This window comes from Taeniopygia guttata, chromosome 14 (genome assembly GCF_048771995.1).
Source record: "Taeniopygia guttata chromosome 14, bTaeGut7.mat, whole genome shotgun sequence".
Taxonomy (NCBI): Eukaryota; Metazoa; Chordata; class Aves; order Passeriformes; family Estrildidae; genus Taeniopygia; species Taeniopygia guttata.
The window spans coordinates 5724427-5739549 of record NC_133039.1 but is presented as its reverse complement, the minus strand read 5'-3'; the positions used below and the strand labels follow the sequence as shown (position 1 = coordinate 5739549).

The 15123-nt window shown below is 50.9% G+C and overlaps 1 protein-coding gene across 3 annotated transcripts in view; it reads left to right on the top strand.

Moving 5' to 3' along the window:
- Nucleotides 1-15123, top strand: part of PEMT (phosphatidylethanolamine N-methyltransferase) — a 42227-nt gene that overhangs the window by 25364 nt on the left and 1740 nt on the right. For all 3 annotated transcript variants that reach the window (XM_030285131.4, XM_030285133.4, XM_030285132.4), the window contains exons 4-7: nucleotides 5152-5297; nucleotides 9786-9897; nucleotides 13867-13941; nucleotides 14718-14778. In XM_030285131.4, the coding sequence (XP_030140991.3) occupies nucleotides 5152-5297; nucleotides 9786-9897; nucleotides 13867-13941; nucleotides 14718-14772 (388 nt within the window). In that variant the 3' untranslated portion in view covers nucleotides 14773-14778. The remainder of the gene's footprint in view (nucleotides 1-5151; nucleotides 5298-9785; nucleotides 9898-13866; nucleotides 13942-14717; nucleotides 14779-15123) is intronic.

Here is a 15123-nt window from a genome sequence, read left to right as displayed (position 1 = left end):
CCATCACCGAGGTTTTAATCTGTGAAAACAACTCCTGAACTTTTGAACTGCATGCAGTTTGTGGCTGTTATCTATGTGACTTGGGACGTGACAACCTTCACTGTCCTCCAAACTGGCATCCAGTATCTCTCTCTCCTCCCTCACCATGTTGTTGGTATCTTTCCCTGCATCAGTTTATTTACAATTAGCCGCTGGCACTGCCTCCAAACCCCCCTGCACTGCCTTTGGCACACCCTGGCACACTCCCCACTCTTGGGCAGGCACACAGGGAGGTTCTGAGCATCCCTCCTGATGGGTTTTGGGATGTTGGCCTGAGTTTAAATGCAACACCCATGTGCACACCTTGACTGGGGGGCTGCAGCTGTTGGGGTGTCTCAGTGTGAGTGAGTCCCACAGAGGCTGTGCCAGCCAGTGCCACTGGCAGTGTCTCAGCAGCCTCGTGCTGCAGGCTGGCATCAGGTCCTGCATTGATGCCACGCTCTGGGTATTGCCTCCTGTGTGGATTTCTCACTTGGAGCTGATGCTTCCAAGAAAATAAATCTGCCCTGGGACGGGATTTTGCACAGAAAAGGGGTTGTTTGTCATTGCCAGGTAATGCCTCTCACCTATGCTCAGGCCTGTGTAATTTTGTGAGCTGGCACCATGAATGAGTGTGCTGGAAATGGCATCGATCCCAGAACCACAGGGCCCTGTGTGCAGAAGTGACCAAGGCTGATGATGGGAATCGAGCGTGGCCTGTCAGACCTGGTGCCCCCTCTGAGCCACAGTGCCAGAAATATCTGATGTCTGTTCAGGAAAAACCCCAGGGAGCCAACAGCACCTCCTGCCCACGGCATCCTGATGAGGAAACCTCACAGCTCATATGTAAGGCAGGGGGAGAAGCTGCCACAGCCCCCAGCTGACCTAAATAACACACACACCCCAGTGCTGTCAGAAAAGCAAAGTCATTATTGGCAAAAGAAGCTGTGAGGATGATGACCGGGCTGACAATTGCCAGTGGTATTGGCAGGATGATTTCGGTGTTGTTGAGGTTGCTGTTTTCTAATGAACAAGATCTTTTGTTGCAGCTTGTGCTGCTGGGCACCACCGGATGGTTTTTATCCCTGTTGCCTCCTTTAGCCAAGAAGAACAAAACCTCCAGCATGGGGGACAGACCGATGTTCCACACAGTGACTGTGGCACCTTGCAGTGGTGGCTGTTGTCACCGAAACCCTGGTTGCCTGTACCACTGCTGCTTCCTTGCTGCCTGCTGGCCCCTGGCCCAATTCTGCTCCAATTGTGCTTATCAGCCCCAGTTTCCAGGCTGGTTTTTGGGATCAGTCAGGGAGCACTGCTGGGCTGCTCCCTGCAGCGACCCAGTTTGCTGGACGAGATCTTTGTCCTCCTTTGGAGGAGAGGGATGACAAAATACACTTGGTGGGGGCCACTGGGAGATGCTCCCAACAAGACCTAGAAACCTCAGCTTCTCTTTTAGTGCATTTTTTCTGTGTTTTCTTCCTGCTCCGTGTGGCCTTTGGGGATTTGTTTCGGAGTGTGACTTGTTAAGTTTTCTGGTTGAATAAATCAGCACCTGATGTGCAAACCTGGCTGCACGTCCTGTCCATGTCCCAGCCAGAGGATCTGCTGCCCATTTCCCTCACACCCACTTTCTTCCTGTGAACCCACTGGTGTGACATGTCCATCCCCACAGTGCAGAGCCACTTTCAGTGGTTTTCCAGTTCATGTGGTATATTATATGGCAGACAGAAAGAGGAGAGATTCAGACTAGATAAAAGGAAGAAATTTTTTATGAGGAAATGTTTTATGAAGGAACATAGGCTGCCCAGAGAAACTGTGGCTTTCCCATCCCTGGAAATGTCCAAGGCCAGGTTGGGTGGGTTTTGGAGCAACCTGGGATAGTGGAAGGTGTCCTGCCCGTGTCAGGGGTTTGGAACAGGATGAGCTTTAAGGTCCCTTCAAACCCAAACCATTCTGGATTCTCATGGAGTACTGATAAGACTTCTGAGTGTCTGAGCAAACACCTCTCTGGGTTTGGGAAGGGTGAGCAGAACAATGCCTACCACTATCCTGCCAGGAATTAGCCAAATCTGCCAGTTTGGCCAGAGCAGAGTTGAAGGATTTGGGCTTTTCCCAGCTAGTGGAGAATATGTGCCTCTGGCATCATGCTTCAATCTGGCAAGTGTGGGGAGATGTCAGGGGAACCCCCCCAAATTACTCCAATTTCCCTTTGCAAAAGCTGGGGGCATCTTCCAAGCCCTGCCATGGGGACAGCCATCCTCATGACAGCTGCCAGGGATGTGACCAAAGTAGGTCTCAGCTTTGCCACCCTCCCCTGTGCTGGAGGAAGGACGGATGCTCCTCACCATGACAATCGCTCTGCCTGGCACAGAATGCAGTTCCAGGTACTGGGACAAAGCCTGGCTCTAATTGCTGCCCTCTTGGATGCTGAGCTGCGCCGCTGCCTTGTTGTGAGCCTGAAATAAATTCTGTCACCAACGTGACTCAGAGGCACATGGAGGAAGGGACTGGTTTCATGACAGACTGAAATATGTCATATTTCAGGAGACTGGCTCCCTAGCAAGGGAAATGCCCAAAACCTTGTCCTTCCCTGCCAGGGAGGGCGAAACACGGCCAGGGAGGCTCCCTCACCGTCGTGGATGTTGGAATAATTGATGGCTCCGTGCTGCTTGTCACGGCCCAGCATCATAAATGCTTAAAAGGTTTATTTACTAATTCTGAAAACTCCTGAGCGCATCGTGTTTAATGCAAATAGAGAGTGTGTTTAGGAAGATATAAACCATTCCTAGAGGGAAAGGCAGTCCATTATCTCCGTGCAAACACCTCCCTCCCTAGCTGTAAGCCAAACAGCGGGGAGCTGAGCAAGACATGCTGATGAGAATAACTAATGCAGACCTATCCGAGCATGGAAGGGAAGGATGGGATCATCGGGAGCAGGAGAGACAGCTTTGCCAAAACAAACCCAACCATGTGCTGGTTGCAAAACTTCCAGTGCCGATTCCCAGCCAACCAGTTCATTTTCTTGAAGCCACCTTTGTTCACGTTCGGAGACCGAGTCAGGTCATCAGCGTCCCTGAGGATGTGAGAAAGTGTGAATCCAGCTCATCCAGAGAAAGAAGCAGGTCTGAGGCCTTTGCTCTTGCTTTACCTCTTTCTGCTTTGCTATCTCTTTGCCAGTGCCTGGGATCCAAGTGGGTTCCAGCACAGCATTGCTGTCCCAGATTTACCTCCCTGATGATCAGCAAATTGCTGTAAAATGGTGCCCTCTGGATAGGCCCTGGCCAGATGTGGAGCCAAACCCTCAAGCTGTGAAAGGCACATCCTCCTTTGTGTGAGGAAAGAGCTGCAGAGCATCCCCAGGGATGTCAGGGTGTGTTTTGAGTGCACAGCCAGGCCAGGATTTTTCATCAGAAAGGCACATCCCTTCAGGGGGATTGCTTTCCTCCCAAACCCAGGCAGTGCTGGTAGCAGGGACAGGGATTTTTTGGCTTCCTCGTAGAGGAGACTTGTGCCATTTAAAAATAAACACCACGGAGATGATGCAAAGGGTTGTGCAGCTGCTGCTGCATCACGGTGCAGCAGATTTGCGTCTTCCCATCGGAAATGATTTTAAGCTTAGGCAGTGTGAGCTTGGTGAGCACAGGGAGCTCTGCTGGGCACTGGAGGAGGGCCAGCTCTGGGGACTGTGCCTACATCGCCTGGGGTCACACTGATGTCCCTCTGTGCTTGGCTCCTGGGAAAAGGAATTTCCCTGTAATTTCCAGAGTGTTAATCACCCAGATGTAGGTTTTGCTCACTTCTGAGCATATTACATTTATTCCATGTTTTGTTTCCTTGCTCCAATCCAAACTGATGATTAAATGTCTTGTTCTTGGGTCCTAAAAACTCCTCAACAATAGAAAGCCTAGTGGGGGCAAGCTCAAAGTGAACAAAGGATATCATCCAGGTTCCTAAACCACAGAGTTTAAGTATTATCCTGGGCTTGCTCGGTTCATGAACTTGCCATCAAGCCTTTGAAAGATGTGTTTCCAGCTGCCTGGCCCTCAGCCATGTAGGCAGCACTGTCTCTCTTGGCTTTTATCTGAGCAACAGGGAAAACCCAGAGGTTTGCAGAGCTTAGGGGAGATGGACACCAGGGAAAAAAGCTATCCCAAGCCCTGCAGGTTGCATTATGGAAGCACTTTGCAGCCGAGGAGCCCAGGACTGTGGGCAGGAATAACTCTCCTGGCTCTGACAGGCGGTGGTGGCCAGAGGCACAGGAGGACTGTTATTCCACTTGAATTTTAGCCTCCAGGGTGCTCATTTAAAAAAGGCTCAAAGTTTCCTACCTCATGTGTCAACAACATGTGGAGAAACACCGTGTGGAGCTCTGCGGGCCTGTTATCTCCTCTCACGTTATTAATGGTGTTTTTTTAATCACGGCTTTGTCTCTTTTGTCATCGTGTGGGAGCCCTGCGCGATGCTGAGCCTGCCGAGCCCTGCCCTGGGCAGAGCTCGGGGGGCTGAAGGGAGGGGTCACCATTATTGCAATCATAAATGAGGATTTGGAAAGTCCAGCCCCAGCCTGGAGCGGAGGAGCTGTGCGAGAACACCTCGTCTCTCGGATTTTCCTCTCGCCGTTCCAATCCTCCCCCTGACTGTCAGGCTCCAGCCGTGAATCACTCCTGGGCACGTGGCTAACACATGAACACTGCAAAATATTTTGATGGAGGGGAACGGGGGTGGGAGCACGAGATAATCCAGCCAATTGTTCCCAGCCCTTCATGCGCTGTGCCGAGGCACTGCAGCTCCAGCATTTGCAAGGGCGTCTGTCCCAGAGCTCTCAGTCAGGATGAAAACTGCGATTTGGTGAATAAGACAAAGCATTTGATATCACAAGTCAGTGGGACTGGTATTTCCAGGAGGGAGCAAGGGTTGTGAGTAGAAATAGCTGCCCCAGATCAAGCCCTGGCTCCTCACAGTCTTCAGCTGATTGCTTCTCCCATTGGGAGGTTGAGTAGGCCCAAGTGGAAAAAGGAATCTGAAGAGGGGACCTCCGCAGCAGCTTCCCGAAGCTCCAAATCCCCCAGGGAGACGTGAGTGACGTTAATTATGAGTTGCTGCTTTTAACAGCCCTTGTTGTCTCCCCAACAGCTTCACAGAAGCCATGAAGAGCCAGCCGAAGCTGGAGGGATGGGACTGCCACTGGACCTACTACTCAGGCTTGGCCATCTCGGCTGTAGGGACCTTGTTTGTCATCTCCAGCTTCTTAGCACTGGGATTCACGGGGACCTTCCTAGGTAAGCACTGAAAATCCAACAGCTTTACCAGAAAGTGCATTTAATCCTTGCAGGGATCTCTTGCTAGGGCACAGTCCTGTAGGACTTTCCTCGTCCTTGCCTTCAGGGCTGTTAGATTTGTCATTATGATACCAAAGCAGGAACCAATCCTGCTCTTACATCAGAGGGGGTGGCACAGTGGTTTTATACAGCAAATCCCATCACCTCCAGCATCGAGCCTGGAGGTTTGGAGTACAGCTGCACACCTGCCAGCCCAAAAAGGAGCTCTTTCCCTCCAGAAAAGGGACCCCAAATTAAAAACCTCACAAGTGGCACTGGCACAGCGAGTGTGAGCTGTCCAGCAGCCCTACTCCGAGCACCACCTGCTCATCACACGTGCTGAAGCAGGATGTTGTTTGCTCTCCCCTCTGCAATAAACCTGATGTTCGTTGACAGATCCTTTTATCTCCCGCTTTATGGCAGAAGGCATTTTCCACTGTGCCTGCTTTCACATTTACAGCGTAATTCTGTTAGCATTGTTGACTTTGAAAACATGCCAGTATGTGTGGAATTCATAAAAATAAAGTAGACACAGGAACAATAAATATCCAAGGAAAGGGGCAGCTCCTGCTGGCTGAAATAATCACAGCCCCAGCTTTGACACCTCATTTAGGCTGTGCTTTTGCAAGTGCTTTACAAACCAAATTCAATTAGCTCCTGTGGAGTCGCTAGGAAGAAGAGAGGGATGTAATAAGCCTTCCTGGTTTCAAGTGGAGTTGCAAAGAAATGTGTTGAGTTGGCCGAAATCCTGCTGCCAGAAATAGAGCTCAGCACTCCTAAACATGTGCCCTCACCCTCCGTGTGCAGCCTCACTCCTGGCCTCCTGTCACACCCCTGTCCCTCAGCTACCGGGCACCAGCATCCTCCAAAATCACTGTCAGCCCCTGAAGTGATGTTGTGCCTGTGGAGACATTTCCAGAAAGGCCAGGCACAGGAATACCCATCAGCAAGAGCTGCTTGAATGCTCCTGAAGTTCAGCCAGATCTGGAGTTGTTGACGTAAAGCCTGATTCATCCGACCAGGAGGATCCACTGGACTTGAACCGCTGGGAAAAAGCAAACAAGTGAGTCAGGCTCAGCGTAAGAGGTGAGAGGGCCCTGCCCCTCACATCTGGATCCCCCGAGGCAGGGGAGAGGTGGGTGCTAGTGGTCCATATAAGGCATTTCTGCTCCATCCTCCCTGCCACCACTGCCCTGGACTGACAGGGTGAGGAGCAGCCCTCTCTGCTAGCCAGGCATGACAGGCACCAGGCCAGAGCTGAGTCACGGTGGGGACATGCCAGGAGCACATGCCAGTGCAGCCAGGCTGGCTCAGGACCTCTGCAGCACTGGAGCCCCACAGAGGATCCATCCTTGGACTGGTAAGAGCTTCTCCACTCCACACAAGACCCACGAGTCCAAATCAGCAAACTCTTAACTCTTAATCAGCGTGGTTTGTGGCCCAGCCAAGGGGAAGACAATGGGTCTGCAGGCCTCTGAGGATCTCATGTGGGATATTCTCTTGCTCGGGACTCTCTCAGGTATTGGTACTTCCAAGATCCATGCAGGATTTTAATGCTGGCCTGGTGCTGCAGGAGGAGCAAGGATAGCAAATGGCTGCACTGCTTTGGCAAGGAAGGGAATTCAGCTTCTTCTCACTGTCGACATCTGAGCTCGAGAGAAGTTTTGAAAGAACCTCTGACAACAAGCACTTCAAAAATTACTGGAGCTGGATTTGACCCTTTGTGGGTTTTTCTACAGAAGTGACAGCTGAACCAGGCAAGGCACGGGGCTTCCTGTTGAATTCCTTCCTTACAGCACATTTGGGCTTCGGAGCAGCTGCAGAACACTTTGTCTCTCTAGTGTGGGCTAAATGGTGCAGTGGGAGCTGCCTGAGTCACCCTTCTCCAGCAGCCTGGCTGTGCCACCCCATCTCCAGCACGGCAGCTCCAGCTCCAGATGCTGTTTGCAGCAGCTGGATGTGGCCCCTCTCCCTGGCAGAGCCATCCCTGGTGCCCTGTCTCCGTGCTGTGCCCTCACTGGGATTCAGGCATCACTTCAGCATCACTTCAGCACCCTCCTTTTCTGCCCTGTTTCCCAAAAAACACAGTGATGAGGGCTGGGCTTATCTCAAAGCTGAGGTCGTGGAGAGGCTGCTTTGCCTGTCTGAGCCCATCTGCCTCATACCCCAGTGACATTTCTTCCAGCACTGACCAAGATTTCAAGTCAATCTGACTTGACCAAAGTCTGTTGCTGGGCCTGGAGAAGCCGATAACTCTCTGGGGTGAAGCAGAGGTGGTGCTCCAGCCCAGGTCAGGCTCCAGGCATTCTGGGGCACCTTGCAGAGTGCCCTGAATGGCTTTTTGCTGCTGTGATCCCACCCTGAGCAGTGAGATGGCTGCACAAACCTCTGGCAAAAAATAGCTCCAATTAGGTGCCAAAGTGGCTCAGCTTGGCAAGGAGTTGATTCCTGATTTGAGAGCTCAGCGAAGGCACAGGAGATGCCCAGGGTGATGCTGTGCAGCACAACACACAGACCTCTCCCTGAGCACCTCTCTGAACATAAACACACAGAAATCACCTTTCTGGTGGTCATGTTCATTGACCTGTGCAGGTTTAGAGGCAGAGATTACATTGGAAAAGCTCCTGGGGAGCTGCCTGTGTGCTCCTCCTCGCGGGGAGCCTGCCTGGAGGGTTGCACAGCCCCAGCAGTGCTGGGCACAGATAAGCCCCTGCCAGCCCCATGGACCCAGGGCTTTGTGTGAACCTCCTCAGCACCAGTGCCATGTGGGGAATGAGGTGTTCAGCTCAAGGGCGAGGGCGGGCAGGGGATAATGAAGCATTTTGACACATAAGAAAGCACAGAAATGGGCTGTGGCAGGGGGTGGTGTGTTCTTTCTACCAGAACAATCTCAGAGATGTATTGCCAAGTAACTGTGAGAACATATAGTATGAATACAAGGCAATTATCTCACTTAGTGGCCTGCAGTTAAAACCCAAAAGCATTGTGTAATTGGGCAGGGGCTGTTTATCCTTAGAAATAAATGTTTTAGCACCATGTGAGGTCAAAGAAATAACACTACGATCCAGGTAATAATAATAACCTTGAATAGTTTGCACTCCTGTAATGCCTTTCATCTGGATTTGTGAGCACTTTCTCACCATACATTAATCCTCACCACCCTCTGTGCTCTAAGAAAGACTGATGTTATGATCAGTGCACAATGGCACCTGGAGGGACAGAGGAGGCTTGCCCAAGGTCAGGGAAGGGGCTGGCAGCAAAGCTGGGAGCTCAGCCTGGGGTGGTGGCAGTGCCCTGGGCTGAGGGACCAGCTGCTCCTCACAGATCAGTGGACTTGGAGCATGGATGGTGCAGTGGGCAGAGGGCACAGAGCTGGGCAAGGGGCTGGAGCACCAGGAATAGCTGAAAGAGCTGGGGAGGGGCTCAGCCTGCAGAAAAGGAGGTTCAGGAGGAGCCTTTTGGCTCTCCACAACTCCCTGACAGGAGTGTGCAGCCAGAGAGGGATCAGGCTCTGCTCCCAGGGAGCAAGGGACAAGAGGAAATGACCTGAAGTTGTACCAGGGGATGTTTACATTTGATGTCAGAAAAAAATTCTTCACCAAAGGGGTTGTCAAACCCTGGCACAGGCTGCCCAGGGCAGTGGAGGGATTTAAAAGTCATGTGGATGTGGTGCTTCGTGGTCACACGTGTAAGACCAACAGAACCAGAGATCTGCATCCTGGCCCTTTACCCCTCTGAATGTTGCTCACAAGCTGCACACCTCCTTGTCATTTCTTTCCCAAGCTCCTTTCAGGAGGGTGGAAGGATTGCTCCAAGGTAGATGGGAAGCTGGTTGGATGCTGACAGTTCTGAAAGCTCTCCTCATTACAGATGACAATCACCCATTATCATCATCATCATTGTGCCAATAACTGAGTGTTTTGTAGGCAGAGGTGCTATTTTCTGAAATTATGAGAAATTCTCTGAGCTATGAGATAAGGGTGACATTATGGATGAGGGCATTTGGTTGTGGTGGTCATGATGAAAACGGCTCCAAACACTATTACAAAGCACTGGGTTTATTTTCACATTAAATGGATTTGATCCCATGCACTTTCTCCCTTGTGGAGTGGCATTTGACAGGCAATTTTACAAATGAGAAAACCAGAATGAACCAGTTGGGAGCTGGAGAGCTGTGTCCTGATGAGGGACGTGGCTGCCACAACCTCATTGCAATGCAGGAACTTTCCTTGTGGGCAAAGAGCCATTCCTGGAAAAGCTGATAGACACTGAGTAAACAAACAACTTATTTATTGCTGTTTCCTCAGCCTGGAAGTCAGTGCTGAAACCCTTGGCTGTGAATCCCTGCCAGGGATGCCCCGTGGCACAGGGAGGGTATCAGTGTGCCAAAGCCCCCCATGACTCCCAGTTTTCGTGGAGCCTAACCAGAAGCTCTCTGCTTGCTCTTAGGTGATTACTTTGGCATCCTGATGGAGGAAAAAGTGACCAGCTTCCCCTTCAGCATCCTGGATAACCCCATGTACTGGGGCAGCACAGCCATCTACCTGGGCTGGTCCCTCATGTGAGTATGTGCCCCTACAAACACCTCTGCTTGTAGGGTCGGTGTGGGGTCTCTTGGCAGAGCATGAGGTGCCAGGGTGCATTTGGGGCCAAAAAGACACTCTGTGATGGCAGAGAAAATGCAACCTGCCCTGACTTCTGCCCCCCTGGCTATTTTTGTGCGTGGAAAATCTTGTGCTGTCTCGAAACACTCGCAGCATTTGTTGTAGAAAAATAAATAGCGGCCAAGTGCTGGGGGAGAGGAGACATCAGCAAATGCTCTGCAGCTGAACGAGGTCCTTGGCAGGCTTTGCATGTGGAAAAATCAACATTCAGGGCCAAATTCATGCAGGGTGTCACTCGGCAGGGGCACAGCACTGGTACTGGGGAGCAGTGTGACCCTGCAATTACTCTGAAAAAAGCAAAACAAGCCAAGCCACCCTTTCCCCCAGCCCACGGTGAAAACACTTCCGAAACACTCCTTGTGTGATACAACACAGCTTAATAGCCTGCTTAGGAGGAAATGAATAGGCTGTAATTTAGCAGCAAATGAGCAATATACTCTATTCAGTGTAACAAGTTTGATGTGGTTTTCATTTAATATCACATTTTATTTATTTGCCCAGGAGAAAAAAAAAAAAAAAAAGCCAAAACCCTGGCTGTGTTACTTCAGGAGCCTATGGAGTGTTGCAGGCTGTTATCACTGGGTATTTTGCACTGGTGCTCTTGACTGTGACCACCTCTCCTCTGCTTGGGTGGAAAAAATGAAGTGCTTTGCCACATTCTGGTCATTTTTTCAGCCATGTGCGCAGCCCCTGGTAATAAGTAAAGCTGATGGTTTCTCTCCTGTCTCCACTGAGCCTTGTTGCTGTTAGTTCTGCACTTGAAATCCCCCCCGGTGCTGTCAGGGTTGGCTGCATGAGGCTGTTTCCCTTCCTGGCAGAGCCACGGCACTGGATGTGGTTTAAATCCTGGGAAATGGTGCAGGATTTAAATGCCAAAGGGAGGCAGTGCTGGGCACGAGAGTTGGCTACAGGGTGTGCAGCAGCACCATGGAAATGTTTATGTTGCTGTGGGAAGTGGGGCAGAGCTGGGGCAGGGTGGGCTCCCCTACACCACACCACAGCACGACCCCCACAGCAGCACAGAAGTAGGGATTTGGCCGGGAGGAATTATTAGGAAATCTTTATTTGTTTTCAAACCAGCATCAAACTACTTCCTAAAACCTTTGCAGAATCCACTGAAACCTCCTGAGCTGTTTCTGTCGCAGAATCCCTTCTTCACCCCTCTCATTGTGCTCTTCCACCACAATTCTGGGCAAGAGCAGCTCCAAGCAGCTCAGGACAGCAGTGATTGCCTCCTTTTTCTCGTTAAAAGTCTGCCACCATTAAGGCCAGCGAGGCGTGACGAATAATTGCTGTGAAGAAATTGCTGGAGCTGTGCAGAGTGGCACCAAGACACCATGCACCTGCCTGGGGGAAGCTCAGCACAGCCCTTCTCACGGTGGTTTTGGCTGTTTCTCCTCCCTGGGACCTCAGTTCATACAGTCACAGAATCATTTAGGTTGGAAAAGAATTATAAGATCATCGGGTCCAAGCATTAACCCAGCTCTGCCATGATCAGCACTAAAACATGTCCCCAAATGCCACATTTACATGGCTTTTAGATCCCTCCAGGGATGGGGACTCCACCACTGCCCTGGGTAGCTGTCCCAAGCCTTGGCAACCCTTCCAGGGAAGAAATTTTCCCATTATCCAACCTAAACTTCCTGTGGGGCACCTTGAGGCCATTTTCTCTGTTTCTGTGTTTGTATCCCTGGCTTCACCCTTCTGCCAGGGGTTTGGAGAGAATGAAAAGGTTCCCCTAGAGCTTCCTTTTCTCCAGGCTGAGGCCCCACCAGCCTCAGCTGCTGGTGCTCCAGAGCCATCCCCAGCTCTGTTCCCTTCTCTGGACACCCTCCATTGGGTGATTTTTTGAGAGGTCCACACTTTCTCCTGAGGTTCTAGGGCTTTCAGAAGATGTCAGGTGTCTGCCCTCAGAGGCCAGAGCTGATGTCCCATCTCGGTGGCAGCAGGAGGGATGCTGGAGGAATCCTCCAGCTGTCTGATTCTGGCCAGACCTAAAACACAGAGCACATTTGTGATGCATCACATTTCTTATCATGGTATCAGAGCCCAAAGGATTGATCCTTTCTCATCCATAAGGGATGAAAACACATCACATCCACCAGCCTGTCCTCTGACTCCAGTCCAGCCTTAAAAGCATCAAGTGGGGTGACAACCCACAGCCATGGGGAGCTGCAGCAAGGCTGGGGACAGACAGACCTCCTGCCCAAAAAAAAGTTCTAGCAGGAAAACAAAACCTTCCTGACTGATTCATCGTCGCTGCTGCAGTCAGAGGTGGCCCAATATGTAGGTCAGACTCGTAAGAGGACAGGAGCAGTTCACCCAAATGCTGCTCATCACCTGTGCTGAGCAGCCTCATTTCTCCTGCCAGACAAACTGGAGCATTCACCGTGTGGGGCCAGCTTTGTGTGCCTCTGCTGGGGAAGTGTTCTAACTCACAGCAACAGGCTGTGTAAATCAGAGCTGGAGCTGCAGCCAAATGATGCAATTAGAGGTCTTGCTGTCAACAAACAATCATGTAAATTTGTTCTCTCTGATAGGAATCAAGAAGGAGACATGACTAAGCATGTAATAGCAGGGGCTTGGGAGAGAAGGAAGTTGCCTGAAGCTTCCTAATGAGGGAAAAAGTTATTGCAGAATGAAAATGGTGAAAAAGTGGAGATTTGTGGGTGCCTCTCCAGGAACTGCTGAGGCTGGGTGGTACCTGAAAGTGGCTCCAGTCTGAGGTTTAGATAGTTCAGTCTCTCTCTGCAGGTGTGTTTTCCCAGCAGCATAAGTCACCTTGCACCAGTGGCATGTTTGTACTCATAAAATCACAGAATGGTTTGGGTTGGAAGAAACTTTAAAGTTTATCTTAATTGTCCCCTGATTTAGGTGATTGCCTTTAACTGCTGGTAGCAGCTCTGAGAGGGATGAGAGCTGGCTGTCAGCAAATAAAGTATTTAGCTGGTCCTTGGTGGGGAAATGTGCAAGGCCAGGCTGGACAAGGTTTGGAGCAGGCTGGGATTGTGGAAGATGTCCTTGCCCACGGCAAGGTGGGATGAGATGAGGTTTGAGATCCTTTCCAGTCAAAACCATTCCCTGATTCTACGATTCTATGACATCTGTCTCCAGAGAAGGAGGTGACGAGGATTTTTGGTCCCAAAGCTATGGCCTCTGCTAGAAGGAGAGCCATCTCCATTGCACCCTCAGTTCTTGTCTGTCTGTCCCCATAGCCAGCCAGTGAGGAGCAGTGGTGGCATCGGTGCCCCGGGCTGTGCCTGGTGACATTTGGCTGGAGGACACACTCCTGAAACACCTTGAAATGGGTTCAAAAGTGAACCAAGCCCCCAGCTCCCAGCCCCAGTGCAGCACCCACCCCAGCACCCTTCCCAGGGCAGGAATGGACCTTCCCATCCCGTTCCATCCCCATCCCTGCACTGGCTGAGCCACCACTTGGATGTCTGTGATGCCACACACTGCTCTGGCTGCCTGGTGTCCCCTGTACCCTGGGTGGCCCACCTTTTTGGGACATCAGGCATTCCCCTCAGAGCTGGGAGCTGCAGCCGTGTGTCAGCAGCTGCTCAGCCCTTAAACATCCCCATCATCTCAGGATTTAGCATCAAAGCAGGAGCTCTCATAGCAGAGACGTGCAGGGATCAGATTTAAAAGCAGTCGCTGAAGGAGGCTGGGGAAGAGCCTTTGCCAAGTAACATCTGTCTAAGACAGTTAACATTAAGCACAAAAAAAACCCCAACCCTTTTGTTTGCTTCTGTTTAATGAGCAAGCAGGAGCTCTCTGCAGCCCAGTGTCTCATTTCACTTTCTCAACCAGGTCTTGCATAAGCCCATGTACTTACCTGATCTTTTCCTTCTCTTTCAAAACAGGCACGCCAGCCCAGCTGGCCTTTTGCTGACAGCTGTAGTGGCAATTTCCTACACAATCGCTGTGCTGTATGAGGGGTGAGTAGCTGTGCAGAGCTGGAGAGCTTCTAATTATTTCTACCAGCTTTAACTCTTGAGGTTTCAGAGAACTGCACAAGAGAGATGGGGTTTTTCCCAATTAATTCAGTGGAGAAGAAGGAAAACAGAGGATTTTTTTTTCAATTGTTTTGATAATGGGCAGATTCCACTCTTAAGCTATTTGCAGAGTTCTAGGAACATTTGTGCAGGTTTTTTTTTTATTTTTATCAAAATGAGGGATTTTTTTCCTTTTGGGTGCCAGATTCTGCCTATAGAAGAACAATAAGGAAGGCAGTGAGGGGACTCATTGTGTCTCCAGAAGAGCTCCCTACAAGAAGCACTTGCATTTTGTAGTTCCTTGGATGGGCTTCTCTGCTGTTTTGCACCACAATAGCCCAGCCAGCAGCACAGGAGGGAGCAGCACAAAATAACTCCCAGAAGTAGCCCTGGTACTTCAGCAGTGAAAGGTCTTTTGTATTTGCAAGGGAGGAGGAGATGCAGAGAGCCATGGTCTGCAGGAGTGGGGGGTCTGGGTGTGTGCTGAGCCTTGTCCTGCTCAGCACAGGGATGGTCCTGTGCTCCACAATCCAGAGAGGCTGAAACCAGGATTGCCACGGCACAGGAGTAGTCAGGCTGTGCCAGCCAGGGAAGGACACATTTTGCAGGCCCAAAGGTGAGCACTCAGTAGCCTTGATTTTAATTCTTCCTCCCTTCTTTTGCCCCTCTCTTTTGTCCCTGCCCTCTCTCTCCCCAAATTCCCATCCTCCCAACTACAGGCCTTTCACAGAGGAAATCTATCGGAGGAAGCAGAAGGGAGTGAAGGGCAAGTAGCCCCAGGTATGTTTGCTGATGGGAGCATTTCGGGGCTGCTTTGCTGGGCTCCCTCACCAACGAGCAACCCAGCCCAGTCCTGCCTTCCCTGGCTCCTCCAGAGCCCTTCCCACACTTCTCAAAGCATTTGAGCTTCAAGCCTCTGCAAAATCCCAGGCAGAGAGGCTTTTCACAGCAGCAGTCGTGTCCGCCTCTTGGCACCCGACCAGCAGCCCCCAAATTGTTTTGATTATACACTTGAGAATCAGTGCGAGGGAAAATTGTTGGGAAGCTTCGAGGCTCCAGGCTTAATCTGAATCAGGCAGAAAAATACAGCTATTGGCCATGGCAGGTGCTCCAGAGAGTGGCAGG